The sequence below is a fragment of the Choloepus didactylus genome, chromosome 17, assembly GCF_015220235.1.
Source record: "Choloepus didactylus isolate mChoDid1 chromosome 17, mChoDid1.pri, whole genome shotgun sequence".
Lineage (NCBI taxonomy): Eukaryota > Metazoa > Chordata > Mammalia > Pilosa > Megalonychidae > Choloepus > Choloepus didactylus.
In genome coordinates this window covers 59,594,818-59,616,984 of record NC_051323.1, presented here as the reverse complement: position 1 = coordinate 59,616,984, position 22,167 = coordinate 59,594,818, and the positions used below count along the sequence as shown (strand labels likewise).

At 38.2% G+C, this 22,167-nt stretch overlaps 1 protein-coding gene across 2 annotated transcripts in view; it reads left to right on the top strand.

The window, feature by feature from the left end:
• Positions 1-14,938: 14,938 nt before the first annotated feature.
• TTC27 (tetratricopeptide repeat domain 27) overlaps positions 14,939-22,167 on the top strand; it is a 202,183-nt gene continuing 194,954 nt past the window's right edge. For both annotated transcript variants that reach the window (XM_037806843.1, XM_037806844.1), the window contains exons 1-3: positions 14,939-15,204; positions 16,255-16,432; positions 20,250-20,379. In XM_037806843.1, coding sequence (XP_037662771.1) covers positions 15,117-15,204; positions 16,255-16,432; positions 20,250-20,379 — 396 coding nt within the window. In that variant the 5' untranslated portion in view covers positions 14,939-15,116. The remainder of the gene's footprint in view (positions 15,205-16,254; positions 16,433-20,249; positions 20,380-22,167) is intronic.

Below are 22,167 nucleotides of genomic sequence, written 5' to 3'. Positions count from 1 at the left end.
TCTCACCGTTAGTCTTCAGAAAGCCTTATGAAAGGAAAATAACAATGCCAGTACCATTTGGTCCATTCCTGTTTTTGTAAAAACCAGGACCTAAAAATCTAAATTTGAAACCTTTTACCTTAAAAGGATCCAGACTTCATTCCAACAAACATTAGTTTGCTCACTGTGGAGTAGTACTGGTTTCTGCTCTTCAGGAGTGAATGACAGACACAAAAGGATAATGTCGGTGCAATATGGTAAGTATTCTTACAGTACTGTTGGGATCACAGACCACAGGCAAAATGTTGGTGGACACTAAGGTGATATGGTCAGGAAAAGCTGCCAGCGAGACATCCTGAGTCTTGACGGTTGAGGAAAACGAAGTTCACCAGGCTGGAAAGATGTTATTCTGGACACAGAATGAGTAAAACGAGAGCTCAGGTTAATGGTGCCATGGTAGATATTACTGAATTTTAAAGGCAAAGTGGGGATAATTGAATGAGATGGCAGGCTGTGAGGGAACGATAGCAGGCCAGGTCCTGGAAGACCTTTTGCCCTATTAAGGAATGTTGGCATATCCTGTAGGTAATGGACAACTCTTGATTAGCTGTAATTAGGGAAACACTGCGATCAGGTCGTGTTTCAGTAAGTTTGTTCTGCCACCTGTTGGTAGACAAGGAGATCAGTTAATAACCCATTCTAGAGTCCAAGTGGTAGATCATAAGCTAGAACAATGAAATATATTTTTCTCTGAGAATAACTTCAGCATGTTTACAGGCTGAGGAGCCAGGGAAGGAGGGGAAGGTGAAGGCCTTGAAGAAGGGTGGCCTGGGCCCAAGAGCACATGTGGAGAACTTGAAGAAATGCAGAAACCAGTACAGCTAACTAGTCTATTCATAGAACTAATGCTATAAAATTGTCTTAAAGAAAAGCAGAAAAGTTGCTTAAATACCATTTTAGGATTAAGATGAGAAACTCACTGGACAAATGTAGAAAGCAATGTAAACATTTTTTTTTCTTTGTCTCTTAAAAGTTGGCTTATGAGGGAAGGATGCTCTGGGGTAAGATGTTCTAGTTAGTGTGTCTCAGACTCTGTGATGAAGGGCCAGGGTTTTTGTCCCCACCCCTTTCTATTAGAGGCCAATACCTTGTAAAATACAATAAAAACATTGCAGCAATGTCAAATTGTTTACCCTCACTTTCTATACTGAGCTCATTGCAGGCTGGTACAGTCTGCATCAAGGTTTGAGTAGTGCTGTGCTAAAGAACTCAGTTGAGTTCCTAGCCAGGCATTACTAACTGGTCATTCCCTAACCTAAAAAGCTAATTATTAAGCAGATAAATTTCTACAGTTGCATGGTTTCACTATAGTGTATACTTTTCTAGAATAAAAAGCTAATATTGTGGTATGTCCTTGTGTAGGTGATGCTGGAATAATAAGTTTGTTCAAGCACAAGCTTCAGATCTTGAGGGGTAATGAGACTGCTTACACCAAAACATGCTAAGGCTTGGAAAACACATGCCACTCAGTGACCCTAGACACGAGGGCACAGACCCAACTGTGGACTTTATGGGGATAAGACTTGAAACTGGGAGCAGGCAGCTGGGAAAGAGGTCTAGAGTAAGGAGCCTGACTCAAGCTCTTGTTCTGCTGCTTCAGTCTTGGGGAGGATAGCAAAGCATGGCAGGACTTGGTTCAGGCTCATTTGGTTTCAACAATATTTAAATTTTTGTTATATTAGCTCACTATGGAAACTGGGAAAAAAGAAAAGTATAAATTAAAAATTAAGCATTTATTTGTAGTTTCTTTCTAATCTGTTTTCTATATAATTGGTGTACTTTGTATTTTATCAACTTTTTAACTTAATATATTCTGTATATTTCTTTTTATCATTAAAAAATTAATGGTTCCATCATATGGATTTACTGAATCCTGTACTGCTGGACATTTAGGTTGTTTATGTTTTCCTAATTATAAATAATGCTATGATGAACATGGTTCATATCTTGGTTATTTTCTAATAATAAATCCTGGAAGTAGAATTACCAGGTCCAAGGTTTTGATACATAATGACAGATTGCTGTCCAGAGAGGTTATAGTCGTTCACACATCAAGTATCAATTGATGTTGCTGTGTCCTGGCCAACATTGGGGATTATAATTTTTTAATCTGTCATTTTTACCTATCATTATCAAACATGTTTTCATCCTCATTTCTTCAGCAATAAAATTAACATCAGTTATGTTTATTCACCATTTGAATTTCTGCTCTATCAATTATAATTTATACCTATCCCCTATTTTTATTATGGTATTTTAATATGTATGAGATTCTATAATACTAATTTTTGTCATACTTGTAAATATTTTTGTTTCATTTTCTCATAGAAGTTTTAAATTATCATGAAATCATCTATTAACCTTTCTTTGGTTGATAGACCCTTGAGTTGCTCCCACTTTGTGGCTATTGTGAATAATGCTGTTATGAACATTGATGAACAAATAGCTGTTCAAGTCCCTGCTTTTAGTTCTTCGGGTGTATACCTGGAAGTGGGATTGGTGGGTCATATGGCAGTTCTATTCACTTTCTGAGAAACAGCCTGTGGTACTTTGAGCTGTTATGTACCACAGAAAAGGTCATGTTCTTTAAATCCATCCCTGTGGGTGCAGACCTATTATAGGTGGGACTTTTTGATTAAGTTATTTCAATGGAGATGTGTCCTGCCTCATTCAGGGTGGGTCTTGATCCTCTTGCTGGAGCCCTTTATAAGAGAATAAAACACATGAAGCTAAGAAATGAAATTAAGAGAAGCTCACAGAGAAGAGCATCATAGAAGCTAAGAAAGGGAGCCCACTGAAGCCAGAAGCTTGAAAGCAACAGAACCCAGGAGAGAAAGACCAGCAGACATCGCCATGTGCCTTGCCACGTGACAGAGGTGTCCCAGATACTGGCAGCCTGTCTTCAGAGTACAGGTATCATCCTATTGATGCCTTGATTTGGACATTTTCATTGCCTAAGAATTTATAAGTTAATAAATCCCCATTGTTAAAAGCTTACCCATTTAGGGTATATCACATGTCGGCAGCTTTCGCAAACAGAAACACAGCCAAGCTGTTTTCCACAGCGTCCACATCATTTTATACCCCCACCAATAATGCACAGAGTTCTTATTTCTCCTCATCCTCGCCAATACTTGTTATTTTCATTTAAAAAATAATAGCTTTTCTAATGATTGTGAAGTGGTATCTAATTATGATTTTGATTTATATTTCCCTATTGGTTAATGATATTGAGCATCTTTTCATGTTTTTACTGGCCATTTGTACATCATCATTAGAGAAATGTCTGAGTTCTTTGTCCATTGTTTAATTGGGTTCGTTGTCTTTTTGTTGTTGATTTATAAGAATTCTTTATATATTCTGGATATTAAACCCTTGTCAAATATATGTTTTTCAAATATTTTCTCCCATTCTGTAGGTTGTCTCTTCACTTTCTTGATAAAGTACTTTGATGCACTAAAGTTTTAACTTTTGATGAATTCTAATTTATCTATTTGTTCTTTGTTCCTTGTGCTTTTGGTGTAAAGCCAAACAATCCACTACCTAATAAAAAAGTCCTGAAGATATTTGCCTATGTTTTGTTGTAAGTATTTTATAATTTTAGCTCTTTTATTTAGGTCATTGAATTAATTTTTGGGTGTGGTGTGAGGTAGGGGCCACTTTAATTCTTTTGCATGGTAGTATCGAGTTTTCCCAGCATCATCTGTTGAGGAGACTATTCTGTCCCTAGTGAGTGAACTTGGCACCTTGATCCGAAACAATTGGCCATAGATGTGAGGGTTTATTTCTGAACTCTCAGTTCTATAACAGTGGTCTGTATGTCTGTCCTTATGCAAGTAATAGCACTTAAGTTTTGATTACTGTAGCTTTGTTGTTAGTGTTTTAAATTGGGAGGTATAAGTCCTCCAACTTTGTTCTTTTTCAATATGTTTTCAGCTATTCTGGCCCAAGGCCCTTCCATATGGATTTTTTTTTTTTAACAGATCCTGCCTCAGGTTTATTTGTACAAATAGCACGGGAGGACCCAGCACCAGGCACATGGCAGCCCAGGGGTCACACAATTCCTTCCATCCTTGGAGAGCTCTACTCAAGAGCCTTTGTGGGGGCCTGGGTACCTTTGGGAGCCTGACCAGGAGCAGTAACCTAAGCTGGAGCCAGATCCTGAACCCTTGGTTTGATTCTTAGCCTTGGACTGACTTTGGTCAGTAGAGTCTGAGAGCCTTGGCTGTGTGCACACAAGCACGCTTCCCGAGCTTGGGGTGGGCAATATAGGCAAGGCAATTGAGCTTGTGGCTAATGCTCTTTGGGATCTCGGGCTTGACCTTCTTGGGCTTTACAAGGGCCTTGATGGCCTCTACCCGTGTTCTCATGGCCTTGGCATTGTTGGCCTGCAACTTCTTAAGGCTCTTGTTATGCTTCTTGGCAAAGCTCATGTTCCTCAAGAACTTGGGGTCTACCCTTTAAGAGGTTTGTACTGGTTTGTATATATTTTTCCCCAGAAAAAAGCCATGTTCTTTGATGCAGTCTTGTGGGGGCAGACGTATTAGTGGGGATTAAGTTGGAACATTTGGATTAGGTTGTTACCATGGAAATGCACCCCACCCAACTGTGGGTGATGACTCTTATTGGATAGTTTCCATGGATGTGTGGCCCCACCCATTCAGTGTGGACCTTGATTAGTTTACTGGAGCACTATATAAGCTCAGACAGAAGGAGCGAGCTTGCTACAGCCAAGAGGGACACTTTGAAGAATGCATAGAAGCTGAGAGAGTAGCTGCAGATGAGAGGCAGTTTGAAGATGGCCATTGAAAGCAGGCTCTTGCTCCAGAGAAGCTAAGAGAGGACAAATGCCCCAAGAGCAACTAAGAGTGACATTTTTGAGGAACTGCAGCCTAGAGAGGAACATCCTGAGAGAAAGCCATTTTGAAACCAGAACTTTGGAGCAGACGCCAGCCAGGTAACAGAGATTTTTCCAGACACCATTGGCCATCCTCCAGTGAAGGTACCCTTTGTTGATGGACACTTTATGGCCTTAAGACTGTAACTTTGTAACCAAATAAACCCCCTTTTATAAAAGCCAATCCATTTCTGGTGTTTTGCATTCTAGCAGCATTAGCAAACTAGAACAAGGTGCATATCTTTGAATATGAAAACCCTATGATGCCATTTCTGTGGTGTTTCTGGGACTGGTTGTGATGTGTCCTTGGACTTGGCCATGTCTGCACCCTCACTCGCAGCTCCTGGGGCACCTGGGACTGGAAAAACTCCATATGTATTTGATAATTGATTTTTCCATTTCTGCAAAGAAGGCTTTGGTATATTTATTGAGATTGTGTTAAATTTGTGAATTGTTTTGGATGGAATTGACCTTCCAATCCATGAACACATAATGCTTCTCCATTTATATAGTACTTCTTTAATTTCTTTCAGCAATAGTTTGTAGTATTCTGTGCACAAGTCCTTTACTTCCTTGGTCAAATTTATTCCTAGATATTTGATTCTTTTAGTTGCTATTGTAAATGGAATTGCTTTTTTCATTTCCTTCTTGGACTGTACATTGCTAATGTATAGAAACACCCATTTTTTAATGTATTATCTTGTAGCTCACCACTTTGTCGAATTTGTTTATTAGTTCTAGAGGTTTTACTGTAGATTCTTCTGGATTTTCTACATATAAGATCATGTCATCTACAAATATGGAAAGTTTTACTTCTTCCTTACTAGTTTTGATGCTTTTGTTTCATTTTCTTGCCCGAGTGCTCTGGATAGAATTTCCAGTACAATGTTAAATAGCAGTGATGAAAGTAAAGATCCTTGTCTTGTTCTTGATCTAACAGGGAAAGCTTTTGGTCTTTCACTGTCGAGTATGATATTAGCTGTGGATTTTTTATATATGCCCTTTATCATGTTGAGGAAATACCCTTTATTCTTAGTTTTCTGGCTGTTTTTATCAAGAAAAGGTGCTGGGAGATCCTCAGCACTCCTTTATGTGAGGTGTCTTGGTATCCCAGCACCCCAACAACCATTTTGGGCTCCAGCCTGGGGCTACTCGCCCTCTGTTCCACTTTTTCAGCTTCTTCTTCTGCCCCCATGCCACTTTCTTCCCTCATATGTATGGTATCATGTTTGTTTTGCAAAGGGCCAAGTGGGAAATGGTGGCCAGGAAGCAGATGAAAAATTCCTGGAACCCTCTGAATTCTGGACTCCAGTTGATTATGAAAAGCAGCAAATATGTGCTGGAACACAAGCAGACATTGAAAATGATTAGACAAGGCCAAGTTAAATCAATCAACTTGCCAACAACTGCCCTGCTGTAAAAAAATTAAAGTGAGTACTATGATTTCTTTGCTAAGATCAGGGAGTACCATGATGGTGGTAGCTCAGTTGGTACAGCTGTGGAAAGTACTAGAGTGCATGTGCACTGGTGTGCTGGTTTGGATATATTATGTCCCCCAAAACACCATGTTCTTTAATGCAATCTTTTGGGGGCAGATGTAATAGTGTTGATTAGGTTGGAATCTCTGGATTAGGTTGTTTCCATGGAGATGTGACCCACCCAGCTTGGGTAACACCTTTGATTAGATTATTTCCATGGAGGTGTGGCCCCGCCCATTCAATGTAGGTCTTGATTTAATCACTGGAGTACTTTAAAGAGAGACACACAGGCCCAGACGCTTGCTGATGCTGATGCTTAGACATACTTGGAGTTGCAGACCCCTGTTGTTAGCTGCAGCTTAGAGAGACATTTTGGAGATGGCCCATAAAAGCAGACTTTTGCTGACAGTTTGCTCCGGAAAAGCTAAGAGAGGACAAACACCCCAAGAGCAACATTTTGAAGAATGAACAGGAGTTGAGAGAGAAGCTGGAACACAACCTGGGATCGGCAGATGCCAGCCATGTGCCTTCCCAGATAACAGAAGTTTTCCAGACACAATTGGCCCTCCTTTGGTGAAGGTATACTTGTACTTATGCTTTAATTTGGACATTTTCATGGCCTTCAGGCTGTAAATTTGTAACCAAATAAACCGCTTTATAAAAGCCAATCCATTTCTGGTATTTTGCATAATGGCAGCACTAGCAAACTGAAACAACTGGCTTTCCTTGCTCCAGGTGATTCTGATATCACTGAAGCATTCCAGAACAGACCAATGAAAAGTTAAAAGTACAAGTTCTTTCTTTAATAATAAGCTACTGTTATTTATTAAAAAAAAAAAAGGGTTGCTAGATTTTGTCGAATGCCGTTTGTGAGTGAATCGAGATGATCATGTGTTTTTTATTCTTCATTCTAGTAATTTGGTGTTTGCAGTGATTGATATCTTACATTGAACAACTGTTGTATTCCTGGGATAAATTCCATTTGGTCATCATATATAAATCTTTAATGTGCTCTTGGATTCAGTTCACTAGTATTTTGTTGAAGATTTTTGCATCTATATTTATAGAAGTAATTTTCTTTTCTTTTTGTATCATTATCTGGCTTTAGTATTGGTTTGGCCTCATACAATGAGTTAAAAAGTATTCCCTTCCCTTCAAGTTTTTTGCAATAATTTGAGCAGAGTTAGTGTCAATTCTTCTTTGAGTGTTTGGTAAAACTCAACAGTCATGCCATCTGGTCCTGGACTTTTCTTTGTTGGGATGTTTTTGATCACTGATTCAATGTTGTGATGGTTAGGTTCATGTGTCAGCTTGGCCAGGTGATGGTGCCTAGTTGTCTGGTCAAGCAAGCATTGGCCTAACCATACTGCAAGGACATTTGTGGCTGGTTAATAAACCAGAATGCTGGTTTATTACATCATCAGTCAGTTGATTGCATCTGTGGCTGATCACATCTACATTCAACTAAAGGAGTGTCTTCCGCAAGGAGATAATCCAATCAGTTGGATTTAATCCTATCAGTTGAAGACTTTTAAGGGAGAAGAGAAAACTTTTATTTTTAATTCAGCCATCCAGCCTCTTCTGGGGAGTTCATCGAAGACCTTCATCGGAGTTGCCATTTTGCAGATTGCCCTACAGAATTTGGACTCGTGCATCCTGCCTTACAGAATTTGGACCTGTGTATCCCCACAGTTGCGTGAGATCACCTTTATAAAATCTCATATTTACCAATATCTCCTGTTGGTTCTGACTCCCTAGAAAACCCTAACTAATACAAATGTCTTTCCTGATATTGGTCTGTTCAGGTCTTTTATTTATTCTTGAGTTAGTATAGGTAAACTGGGTGTTTCAAGGAATTAGTGAATTTCATCTAGGTTATCTAATTTGTTTGTGTACAATTGTTCATGGTGTCCTCTTATAATCCTTTTTATGTCTGTGGAGTTGGTAGTAATTCCTCCCATTCATTTCTGATTTTAGTTATTTGTATCCCCTTCTCTTTTTTTCATTGTCAGTCTAGCTAAAGGTTTGTTAATTTCGTCAATCTTCTCAAAGAACCAACTTTTGATTTGTTGAGTCTCTCTGTTGTTCTTCTATTCTATATTTCATTTTTCTCTGCTGTAATCTTTGTTATTTCTTTCTGTCTTCTTTCTCTGGATTTAATATCCTCTTCTTTTTCTGGTTTTCCAGGTGTGAGGATATATTACTTGTTTAATCTTACTTCTTTTTTAATGTAAGCTTTTATGACTATAAATTTCATAAATTTCCCTGTAAGCACTGTCTTTGCTGCATTATATACATTTTGGTATGTTGTATTTTTGTATTTTATTCACTTCATTGCATATCATAATTTACCTTCTTAAATATGACAGCTTCTTAATCATGGTTGTTTAAGAGTGTATTGTTTAATTGAATAGAGTCTACACACACACACACATAAATAAGTGCATGTTTAGCTGGTGAAACTTAAGAAACATAAAAATAAGCTCTATGGAGTCTACCATTGTCCATTTCTTGGTTTTAATATTGTAATATATATTTAAGATCTTAACAATGAGTGAGAGTAGGGGAATAGTACACAGGGTATCCTTGTATATTTTTTTGCAGCCTCCTGTGAATCTACAATTATTTCAGAATAAAAGGTTTTTTTTAAAGAACTAACAAAAATATCATAATTAATGGTTGAAATACTGAAAGTTTTCACCTTGAGATCAGAAGTGAGACAAAGATGTTGGTTATCTCAACTTCTATTCAACCCTGTCCTAAAAGTTCTAGCCACTGCAATAAAACAAGAAAAAGAAATGAGATATAAGGATTGGAAAATAAGAAATAAAACCATCATTATTCTCAAATGATATCACTGTGTATCTGGAAAATAAAAAAGAATCTAAATATGGACACAGAGAATCTAAATATGAACTATGAAGAAAATTTAAAAGAATTTAACAAGGTCACTGGAGTCAAGGTCAAGATAGCATTATCAATTGTATTTCTGTATGCTAGCAACAAACAATTACAGAGTGAAACTTTAAAGTGATACCATGAAGGTTAACAACAAAAAGATCAAAACTTAGGAAGAGTAGAAGTATATACTGAGTATATAGGAGTATTCGGTGTTGCATTTACCCACTTACCCAATTTGTTACCTTTACTGAAGATTTCATTTATTCATACTTCTCCAAGCCATCTCTTTCCTCTCCTTTCAATCTGAAGAACTCCGTTTAGCATTTCTTGTAGGGCAAGTCTTTTGGTGAGGGACTCTCTCAGTTTCTGTTAATTTGTGAATGTCTTAAGCTCTCCCTCATTTTTCAAGGATATTTTTGCTGCATAAAGTATTTTGGCTGGCAGTTTTTCTCTTTCAGTATGTGCCTTCTTGCCTCCATGGTTTCTGATGAGAAATCAGGACTTAGACTTATTGAAGATCCCTTGTATGTGATGAATTGCTTTTCTCTTGCTGCTTTCAGAATTCTTTCTTTATCGTTGGCATTTGACATCTTGATTAGTATATGTCTTGGTGTATGTCTCTTAGGGTTTATCCTGTTTGGGATATCTTATACATCTTAGTCATGTATATTTATGTCTTTCATAAGAGTTGGGAAATTTTCAGCCATTATTTCCTCAAATGTTCTTTCTACCCCTTTTCCCTTCTGTTCTTCTGGAACTCCCATGATGCAAATCTTGGTATACTTCATGCTGCCCCACAGTTCCTTGGACTCTGCTCACTTTTTTTTTTTTCCCCTATTCTTTTCTCTATCTCTTCTTTTGACTGTGTGGTGGTTTGGAACTGTATGTACTTCAGAAAATCATGTTCTTAAAGCTAATCCATTCCTATGGGTGTAAACCTATTGTACATAGGACCTTTTGATGAGGTTACTTCATATAAGGTATGGCCCAGGATGGGTCTTAATCCTTTTCCTGGAGTCCTTTATAAACAGAATGGAGAGAGAGAGTGAGTGAGAGAGACAGAGAGAGAGAGAGAGAGAGAGAGAGAGAGAGAGAGAGAGAGAACTAACCATGGAAGCAAGAAGCTGAAACCAGTGATACTTGGAAGAGAAGGGAGAGCCCAGCAGATGCTGCCATGTGCCTGGCCATGTGGCAATGGAGCTGAGGGTCACCAATAACTCTTATTTTCAGGAAGAAAGCATCACCTTGATAATGTCTTGATTTGAACATTTTCTTGGCCTCAAAGTTGTAAGGAAATAAACTCCCATAGTTTAAACCTGACCCATTTCATGGTATTTGCTTTAAGCAGCCTAGGAGACTAAAACAGATTTTGGTACCAGGAGAGTGAGGTGCTGCTATTGCAAATACCAAAAATGTGGAAACAGCTTTGGAATTGGATAATGTATAGAGGCTGGAAGGATTGTGAGGCACTTGATAGAATAGAGCTAGATTATTTTGAAGAGACTTTGGTAGAAATATGGATGCTAAAGTTACTTCCAATGAGGCCTTAGAAATGTTGATGAGTTTTTGGTGTTTTTTTTTTTTTATTCCATTCAGCAGTACTGGAGTCTTTCTCCAGTCTCTGTTGTCCTCCAGAGTTCCAAACAAGTGAGATTTAATTGTCTCTGAGGGAAAGCTTTCCTGGAGATGTCTTATGTCACCGTCTTGATGACATCACTCTCCTCTGCCAGTTTTTGTTTGTTGATTCAATCTTCTGCTTACAATTTTAGATGTCTGATTATTGGAAGAATTTTGCATAGGGTAACTTCTGGCTCTGTGCATCTCAGACATTGTTTTCTGTCCATTACCCACCTTCCTCTGGTGTATAGCACCACAGGACCATTCATTTATTTCATCCTAAGACCTCTAGGCCTGCATCTTGGTTTTGTAGGTCAGTACAGAATGCAATAAAGGTAATCCTGGAAGTTAATTCTACACAGCAATAGTTAGCAATAATTTAATTATCTGTGGAAGTGAGTGCAGAGTACATAATTTTATCCCACTAAACCTATGTTAACTACCTCCCTGATTCAACTTTCTGGATCCCCAAAATGTCTGCAGCCCCTCCAATGTCACCTTATAGGAGGGGAACTGTGTCTGAATGGAAAGTGGGATGGACTTTATGGATTGATGCTAAAATATTTTACTTTGCAAAATTTACAAAATCTTATTGCAAGTTGAACACATTATTAGGCCCCCTCTCAGGTGCTCGGGAGTGGTCATGGGAGGGAGGAGTCCTGAAGCTTACGTTTCATTTGCTTTGTGATATATCTGCCTCTGTATCCATATTATAAGGATATTAATGGCAGGAATCTTTATTTGGTGTGCTGGTTTGGATGTATTATGTCCCCCAAAATGCCATGTTCTTTGATGCAATCTTGTGGGGGCAGACATATTAGTGTTGATTGGATTGGAACCTATTTATTGTCTCCATGGAGATGTGACTCAGTCAACTGTGGGCAAGACCTTCTATTGGATAATTTCCATGGAGGTGTTACCCCACCCATTCAGGGTGGATCTGAATTAAATCACTGGAGCTATATAAAAGAGCTGACAAACAGAAGGAACTCAGAACAACAAGAGAGACATTTTGAAGATGGCCATTGAAAGTAGACTTTTGCTAGTCCAGAGTGTGCCTGGGAGAAACTTAGAGAACACCCCTAGATGCCTAGAGAGAAACATCCTGGGAGAAAGCCATTTTGAAACCAGAAATCCAAAGCAGACACCAGCCACATTCGTTCCCAGCTAACAGAGGTTTTCCGAATGCCACTGGCCTTCCTTCACTGAAGGTGTACTCGTGTTGATGCCTTACCTTGGACACTCATGGCCTTAAGACTGTAATTTTGGAACCAAATAAACCTCCTTTAAAAAAGCCAATCCATTTCTTGTATTTTGCATAATGGCAGCATTAGTAAACTGGAACATTTCATTTCCTGTCATTCACAGACTTCACTGTATCTACTACAGTGTTTTTTATTTTTCCTGTGACAATCCTGAAAAACAGAATGCAGCTCATTCTGGAGGCCAATTAAAGTGGAATAAAAAGAAAGAGAAACTTAAGAAGCACTGAACTGAAGTTTTCAAAGTTGTTGGGAGAGACTATTTTGGAGTTAGAATATTGTTTTGAGACCTCACCTTACTAATTAAAGAAGCTGACTATTGTTTAGTTGGTGTATTGTTTCCTAATTTTTTATAGTGCCTCTTAAATATATTGATTTATTGTTTCCAACATGTCAAAAGCTTCCCATAATGACCCTGGTCATTCTGTGTTAAAAAAAATTTGTGTTTTTGTTTGTTTTTTCTGTCCAACAGCTAGTAAGGACCTAAATTTTGCTTGGAAGAGGCTCCTCTTCTCTTCAAACCTTGGGTATAATAACATCCTTGTGAGCGAGCCTGAGACACACAGCTAAACCTGAAGCCAGATTCCTGACCCTCAGAAATTGTGAGATAATAAACATTTGTTGTTTTAAGCTGCTAAGTTTTGTGTTGATTTGTTCTACACAATAGATAAGATTCAAGCATGGTATGACAAATATATTTATCGAATGGTATACCTCCAAAACAAAATGTCTAATAATTCAATTCTATACCTCTAATAAAAATACTGTATTCTATAGACAGGAAGTTTGGCATCGTGCCTTTTCACCAGAGAAAAACAGGAGGAAGGGGCATGGCCAGGAATGTAAATTTAATAAGGATTGGGAGAAGTCAGGAAGATGGAGAAAAATCAGCACACAGGAGTTTTAGAAGGGTAAGGAGGAGGCCAGATCTGTTTGGCATCATTGACTGGATTGAGCTATGGGGCAAGGGGTTGGCTGAGTCTCTGAAGGTAAGGAGCAGTGGTGGAGCCATTGTTCTGAGTGTCACAGTGCCTGGGAAAGGCAGAGGATCAGAGGTGGGATGAGAAGAAACAAAATCGTTACATCAGGATAAGGCTTCTGGGGAAAATTGCTTTTGGGAGGGTGGATTTTAAGCATAATGCAACAACTTTTAAAAATCAGCTTCATTAAGGTATAATTGTCAGAATATACTGCACATTAAGTGTACAACTTGATAAGATTTGACATATGTATTTATACACCCATGAAACCATTGCCACAATCAAGACAGTGAACATATCCATCCCCCCAAAGTTTCCTTGTTCCTCTTTGTAATCCGTCCCTCCTGCCTTCCTCATTCCCCCATCATTGAGCAACTGCTGATCTGCTTTTTGCCATTATTGATTAGCTCATATTTCCTAGATTTATATAAATGAAATTGTACAGTATGTACTCTTTTTTTTTTATTTTGTTAGGCTTTTTTCAGTTGGCATAATTATTTTGAGATTCATGCAAGTTGTGTGTATCAATAATTCATTCCTTTTTATAGATGAATATTATCTATTGTATGGATATATCAAATTGGTTTATCCATTCATCTGTTGATGGACATTTGGGTTGTTTCCAGGTTTTGAATATTGCAAATAAAGCTGCTACAAACATTTTGCAAACACATTTAAGATTATTATTAGATGTGAGATTTCTTAATGAATATGAAAGGGGATTGAAGGGTCGTGCAATGGTGACTTAGTGTTTGAGCTAATGAAAAAATCCTGGTTGTCCTTTACCACTTAAAAAGATAGAGGTTATGTTAGTTAAAACATGTAAGTGTATCAAACCTGAGGCTACTTGGAGAAAGGTTTCATTTAAAATACAATTTATCACTTTATACCCACTAGGATGGCTATTATTAAAACACACACACACACAAAACAGAAAATAAGTGTTGGTGAGCATGTGGAGAAACTGGACCACTCCTAAATTGCTGGTGGAAATGCAAAATGGTGCCGCCCTGTAGATGAGTTTTGCAGTTCTTCAGAAAGTTAAACATTACTAGATGACCAGACAGTTTCAGTCCTGGGTATATTATCCCCCAAAATTGAAGGTAGGGACTCAAACAGATACTTTTACACCAATATCCACAGCGCATTATTCACGATAGCCAAAATGTGGAAACCTCTGGACTCACTTTTCTCAGGAGTTCAGAGACTGTCCTCCAAAAACTTTCCTGCACTAGCAGTCGCGCCATATTTCCCACTGTCTTGATTTATGTCGTGGCAGAGGCACAGCCAGATACTTTTTTTATACTTTAATTCATTCAAAGAATAACGACCTATACTGATGGGGTTCGTTACCTAGGGTTCAGGGACTCCACTTCTGAGGGTCTCTAACTTCCTGAAATAGTTCCCAAGTACTAGTAAGTGCATTTTGCGGGAAGAACCACTATGGCTTTCATCAGGCAGTGAGAGGGTTCTGATCCCAAAAGATTTCAGAATCACAGTTCTAAATCCTCCAATTAAACCGCCGGGCCAAATCTCGGTTTTGAATTGCATTTAAACCCAAACAGCCCTTTCCACTCCCTTCACACGCTCTATCAATGACCCCCTTAGGGTCGGGGCTGCGCTCGGCCGCGCCCCCCACTACTCGGCCCATTCCCCGCTTGGGGGCGGGGCTTCCCACGCAGTAGGCAGGGCTCGGGTTCATCCGCCAAGCCGAAGCTGAACCCGAAGGCAAGTGCGCGTGTTTTTTCCCAGGGTGCCCCGCGCTCTGTCATGGCCGCCTCCTCGTGCTGGTATCCGCGTCTGTGGTTCTAGGGCTGTGGATGTGACTACAGTCCCAGTGGCTACTAGACTTCAGCGTCTTTGGACCTTCCTCCTTTCACTTTTGCTGACTCCGGTGTGACCCTTGTGGAAGCCCGTTTTGTCTGCAGCAGTGTCCGGTGAGATGTGGGCTCCGGAGCTGGCAGTTCTGAGGGGCTTCCCCACTGAGGCTGAGCGACAGCAGTGGAAGCAGGAGAGGATCGCCGGTGCAGGTGAGAGAGGCGCACTTGCCAGGGGCCTAGGCCAGAAGGGATGGCAGCGACTGGTTCTCGTCCCTCCCTGTTTTTGCTATCAAACAAACTTTGCTGAATCCTTAAGGCTTTGGGATGTTGCGTCCTTGACATGGTGGGCGTGGTAGTCAGGCTTGGTGGGTGGCTTTACCTCCAATTTTTGATTTCCCAGGTTCAGTAATAATAACAATAGCAACGTCAGTTACTTTTCTCACCGTTATTCAATCCTCATAATAGCTATGTGAAGTAGGTACTGCTTTTAATCCCCATTTTGTAGATGAAGATGTTTATGTACAGATTGGTAAAGTAATTTATGCAAGGTCGCACAGCCGGTAAGCAGAAAAGCTGGGAAGATATATTTCTTGAGAGCGACATACATTTACTGTAGATGTAGAGTTAAAAGGTTATGGGAAGTCTTATATTGCATATATGCTAGCACAAAAATTTTTAAGTTAAAAAGATAGTTAAAAGGCGTATTTCCTAGTAGGATATAAGCACATCTTGTTGTTGAATTTAGGTTGGACTCAGAAGAAGAGTAACAATTTAGGGTGGCCTATAAGTGCCGTTTGTGTGCATGTGTGTGCATGTGCAAATCTCACGTGCAGATGTGTGCTTGCAGTGTTATGGAAACAGTGAGTGAACCAGCATGCTTGGAGCGACTTTTTTTAAGGGGAATAGTGGGGATAGGAGGAGCCAGATTGTGAAAGGTCTTAGAACCCTGACTAAGGACACTTCTGTTCTCAGTAGGAGTCTATGTATTTTTCAGCAGAAGGGTGATAATACCAATGAAGGATATTATGCCTGGCTCTGATTTCCCCCTTCCTGGTTGAAATTAGTATGGATGAGGACCTAGTTTTAGAATGCTTGTAGAACGATGGGAATTTGCTTAGTGCTTTTGATTAATGTACATCAAACATTCTAAGTGTATGTATGTTGTGCATACTAAAATGGTAGATTCACCTGATAATGCTATCCTTTACAGTATGAAAACAATGTTCTTTTGTATTTTTGAACTAATTTTTTATGTTACAGACAGCAGATCTTTCCTACAGTTGCTGCTAGAAGGGTGCTATGAGACCATGTTCTTAAATTCAGTGACTCAAAATATTTTTAATTCAACAAAGATACCTGAAGAAAAGATTGATAACTATCTGGAAAAGCAGGTAGTAACATTCCTGGATTTTTCAACAGACGTGAACAACATGGAAAGGTAGAATTTTATTTGAAGTTTTCATAAAGAAACAGACTTTGATTATATTTCATAGCGCCTTGACAAATAAGGTTCTGATTGTAGTGGTTGTTGAAAAAATTTTCTTTGCTTTTTGAAAAAATTTTCTTTGCTTTTAGTCAGTACTCAAAATGTACCAAGTAATCTAGGTAAGAACTCTTGCCCAGAAGACCATCCAGAACAAACAATTAAAGTAATATAGCTTACAAGGGTTTCACAAAGAGAATGGGTGTATAATTGTGAGGCAAAACTGATAACTTGCAAGCTTCCAAATGTTTAAATCCCATAGATTTTAGCCACAGGTAAGACTTCAGATTTTATTTCCTTTTAACTTGATATTGTACACCATCAATTATTTATAGATTACTGAATGATAACTACTTTTATCATGTTTTGGATTGTTATCTTTGTAGAGAGTAGAGAACTTAATGCTTTTTATTATGGAGCCCTTAGTTTCTGTTCTTACATTCTTGGCTTGTAGATGGATCACTCCATCTCTGTAACATGATGTTCTCCTTTTGTGTCTGTGTGTCGCTGCATCCAAATTTCCCTCTGCTTATAAGGACTCCAGTCACAGGATTAGGGCCTACTCTAAACCAGCATAACCTCATCTTGATTACATCTGCAAAGACCCTGTTTCTAAATAAGTAACATTTCACATGTATGGAAGGCTAGAACTTGAACATATCTTTTGGGGGCACAGAACACCATTTGGGGTATCTGTACATCATTATTTCTAGAGAATAGCTTCATTCAGTCTTTTAACAAATGAACCAACCACTGTGCGAGATACAGAGGTGAAAATAAGACACATCTGTATCCATAAGGGGTTCACACTAGAATGTTACTATTGACTTTTCATTCTGTTGTTTTAAATTACTATCATTCTTTTTCTTTTTTCTGGTTTACTGCTAGTTTATATTCTTGCAATGACATTCCTGATTCTTATTTTGTTCTCTGATGTGTGTTCACTGTTATAGCAGCTAGCCTTTGTTGTGCACATGAAAACACACATGCAAAGACAAATGCATTATTCTCTGGTAGACCAGAATTCCAACTTATTATGTAGAGCTGGGAAGAGACATATCAGTTGCCTCATTTGAGGTATTTGAAAATTGAACTGTATTCTTAATTTACCTTAAGGATTTTTTTAGTTAGGGCAGTTATCTTTAGGCTTTACAATCTTGCTTGTTTTTCCCAATTTTCTAACTTCTAACTAACAATCTGATTGTTTTGTAATCTGTTTTCTTCTGGTGCTGCTTATTTTTGCAACTCATTTCTGCTGTATAAAGAGCTTTACATTCTGGCTGCCATAAGCTTATGGGTTTTATTTTATTTTATTTTTTTCTTGAAGTACTAAGAATGGTTTTTACATTCTTAAAGGGTTTGGGAAAAAAAGAAAAGAAAACAAAAAAAAAAACATGTAACGGAGAGTATGTTACTCACAAAGCCTAAAATATTTAATAGTTTGCCCATCTCCTTTTAAACAAAACAGATTTGAGAAAATGTTCAATAAAAATGCTTAGGTTTTTTTTTTTTTTTTTTCCTTGACTTTAAGCCTTTATTGGGATTCCCTTATTTTATGCCAGCAAAGAGTGATTTTTGCTGTCCCCCTACCTCTTTAAGCAACACAAAAGACTATAATCTTCTAACAGATATATATCACAGTACAGTTTAGAATCCAGTCTCTAAGAGATTGTAGAGAACATGTCATCCATAATCTGACTCCTTTTTTAGGTAAGAAAACTGAGGTCCAAAGAAGCAAAATAATAATGCATGCCTAACAGTTGGTTAGTTGAAATCAGTATTAAAATCCCAGAAATTTAAAAAATGTACAAACATATCAAATCTGGTTTCATATATGGTCAAGTATCAATACTGAAAGTAACAGGTACTTTTGGCCGCCTGGCTTGCACATTTTTGGCATGGATATAAAATGTTCAGGGCAAAATGATGGCTTCTGATGGCATTTCAAGTTAATATTTAAGGATGATGATAAATAACATTTAATTACAACTTAAAATATGCCAGGTAGTATATTTTTTTTTTCTCCCTCTATTATTTTTTTTATCTTCATTTTATTGAGATATATTCACATACCACGCAGTCATACAAAACAAATCGTACATTCGATTGTTCACAGTACCATTACATAGTTGTACATTCATCACCTAAATCAATCCCTGACACCTTCATTAGCACACACACAAAAATAATAAGAATAATAATTAAAGTGAAAAAGAGCAATTGAAGTAAAAAAGAACACTGGGTACCTTTGTCTGTTTGTTTGTTTCCTTCCTCTATTTTTCTACTCATCCACCCATAAACTAGACAAAGTGGAGTGTGGTCCTTATGGCTTTCCCAATCCGATTGTCACCCCTCCTAAGCTACATTTTTATACAATTGTCTTCGCGATTCATGGGTTCTGGGTTGTAGTTTGATAGTTTCAGGTATCCACCACCAGCTACCCCAATTCTTTAGAACCTAAAAAGGGTTGTCTAAATTGTGCGTAAGAGTGCCCACCAGAGTGACCTCTCGGCTCCTTTTGGAATCTCTCTGCTACTGAAGCTTATTTCATTTCCTTTCACATCCCCCTTTTGGTCAAGAAGATGTTCTCTGTCCCACGATGCCAGGTCTACATTCCTCCCCGGGAGTCATATTCCACGTTGCCAGGGAGATTCACTCCCCTGGGTGTCTGATCCCACGTAGAGGGGAGGGCAGTGATTTCACCCTTCAAGTTGGCTTAGCTAAAGAGAGAGAGGGCCACATCTGAGCAACAAAGAGGCATTTGGGAGGAGGCTCTTAGGCACAATTATAGGGAAGCCTAGCCTCTCCTTTGCAGCAACCGTCTTCCCAAGGGTAAAAACCTATGGTAGAGGGCTCAGCCCATCAAACCACCAGTTCCCTGTGTCTGTGGTCATGTTAGCAACCATTGAGGTGGGTAGGCCAATACCCCTGCATTCTCCACAGGCTCCTCAAGGGGGCACTACATATTTTTTTCCTTTTTTCTTTTTTTTTTTTTTTAACCTTTTTTTCCTTTTTAAGTCAACTGTATGGAAAAAAAAAATTAAAAAAAAGAAAAACATACAATAAAAGAACATTTCAAAGAGACCATAACAAGGGAGTAAGAAAAAGACAACTAACCTAAGATAACTGCTTTACTTCCAACCTGTTCCTACTTTACCCCAAGAAAGTTACATAATATAGCAACATTTCTGTGAACTTGCTCCTGCTATATCCATCAGAAATTAACAGACCATAGTCATTCTTAGGTTTTTTTCTTTCTAGCAGTTGGTAGTACAGGATTAATAAAACGTTAGGAACCACTTTCTGTTTTCAGTGGTCTTTTATATAAAATAATTTTTCACTCATCTCACAATGTCCGAGATGTTAAGTAGAATATAAGAAAAAGTTACAGGTGCCTGATCAGGTCCTAAACCAGCTCTGTCCAAGAGAACTTTCTGCAGTGATGGAAATGTTCTGTGTCTGGGCTGTCCAATATGGCAGCCACTAGCCACATATGGCTATTGAGTACTTGAAATGTGGATAGTGTGATTGAGGGACTGAATTTTAAATTGTATTTAATTTAAATTTAAACTTAAAGAGCCACATGTGGCTCATGGTTACCATACTGGGCAGTGCAGATTGTTCTGGTTTTAGAATTTTTTTTTGTGATACTCTAGGATAAATGTTGGTTGATACCCTACACTTTCTTTAAGAAGCTCAAATGAAATAGTGTGTTTGAGGCTATGCACTGATAGTGATTCATATTTATTTCTTTATTCATTCTTATATACAGACAACAGCTGATATTCCTACTTGGTGTGAGCAGTTTGCAACTTTTTGTTCAGAGTAACTGGACGGGACCTCCTGTTGATTTACGTCCTCAGGATTTTTTGCCTTCTGTTTTGTTCCAGCAGTTCAATGAGGTATGCTTCTTGGAAACATAATACATAGTTGTTATTGTGTGACTTATTCTCTTTACACTGGTCTTTATAAATTAGAGCTAATAGTAGGTAAAAAAGAAAGAGGACTTCATTGCTTGCACAAACTACTAAGTATGCCTGTTCATTGATCAGATTTTCACGTATCTCCAGAAGTTCCATTGTTGGTCTCAAACTGCTCTTTAGATACTCCCATACTCCCATTTTTTTTTTTTTTTTTTTTTTTTTTGCTTTTTAAAGCACAGACAACTGTACCTGTCATCCTGTTACTTATATTGCTACCATTACATAAAGATCTTTTCAGGCAAAACCCAATTGGGAAATCTGTTTGTTCTTGTTGCAGGTAAGTTCTGCTGCTGTGCTTAAGAACAGTTCCCAGGGTGGTTTCCTTTAAATTACAAATAGTGTCTTAAAGTGGCTGGCACAGAGGTGCTACCTGGGTGCTAACAATTATTATTAACTATATATGACGGTAGTATTGTTGACCTGCATCAGTAGGTCATCAGTAGAGCTTACACTTTGAATTCCTCAGGAGTTTTTGAGCACCTATAGCCTGGCTGAATGCTGAGATGATTTACAAAAAAAATTTGGTAACTTTCATTTATCCAGTCACCTCAGAGACAGGAACGTAACTGTCATCGGCTTAGCCTCTTAGTATTCAAAACTTATGCAGTACAAGGGACCTGTTTATTGTTACCTGATATCTCAAAAAACAGCAAATTAGAAGTAGTGAGTGAAAGTGGATGGAGTTACTAGAGGTAGGTGTCAATAGTTTGATGATGGGGGCAGAAAGAAAAAATATATAACTAGGCATAAATGTGAAAGCCCCAATAACGTGTTTTCTATGCATCAGCTTAGAGAGTTACTGTATTATATTGCAATAGAATAATTAATATTCATAATGTTGACCCTAAGTCATTATTGAAAGGTTGAAAGATCTTCTGTATCTTATGTCTAAGAAGGGAATTTATAGTATGTACCTTAAAAAAGTTTCCATCCAAAAAGTAATATGGAACATTTCTTCCTTCTCTTAGTATATAAGAAACAGTTTCTGGCTTCTACCGCCCTATTATGTGGGTTAGAAATTCACCAAACATTCAAAGTCATAAATATTTACAGAGTGCTGACTGTGTGGCTCATATAGTGCTTAATTCACATGTGTTATATCAAGTTGGTCCTTATAGATTTGAAGTATTCTGTGGATGAGAAGACTGAAGCTCAGAGTGGTGAAAAACTTGTCAGAGAACTTGTCAGAGGTCTTGTAGCTGGGGGAATTTGAATTCATATTTTCTGGTTCCAAAGCCAGTACTTTTTCTCTTTTACTAGTATAGAAGCACCTGTAAAGTCAGATAACAATTCAAAGTACTACAAAGCGGTTACATGGAAACAGTATTTTTGTCAGAGAAGACCAGTTTTTTTCTTTCCTTTTTTTACCTTAACTTTTTATTGTAGTAAATGATATACCACTCAAAATTCCCCATTTTAACCATTTCAAGGGTACAATACAGTAGTATTAATTACATTTCCAATATTGTGCTACCATCACCAATATCCGTTACCCCAACTTTTTTATCTTCTCAAACAGGAACTCTGCAACCATTAGGCAGTAAACTCCCTCTTTTCCCTCCAACCCCCACCCCAGAGAAGACCTTTTGATTATTGGAGCTTCTGATAACCTGAAGGGTGATTAGGAAATGGATAAGTAGAAATGGATTTCTAGGTGTAGTCAAAAAATTTAGGGGGAGAGAAGAGCATGGTGTTTTGTGGTAAAGG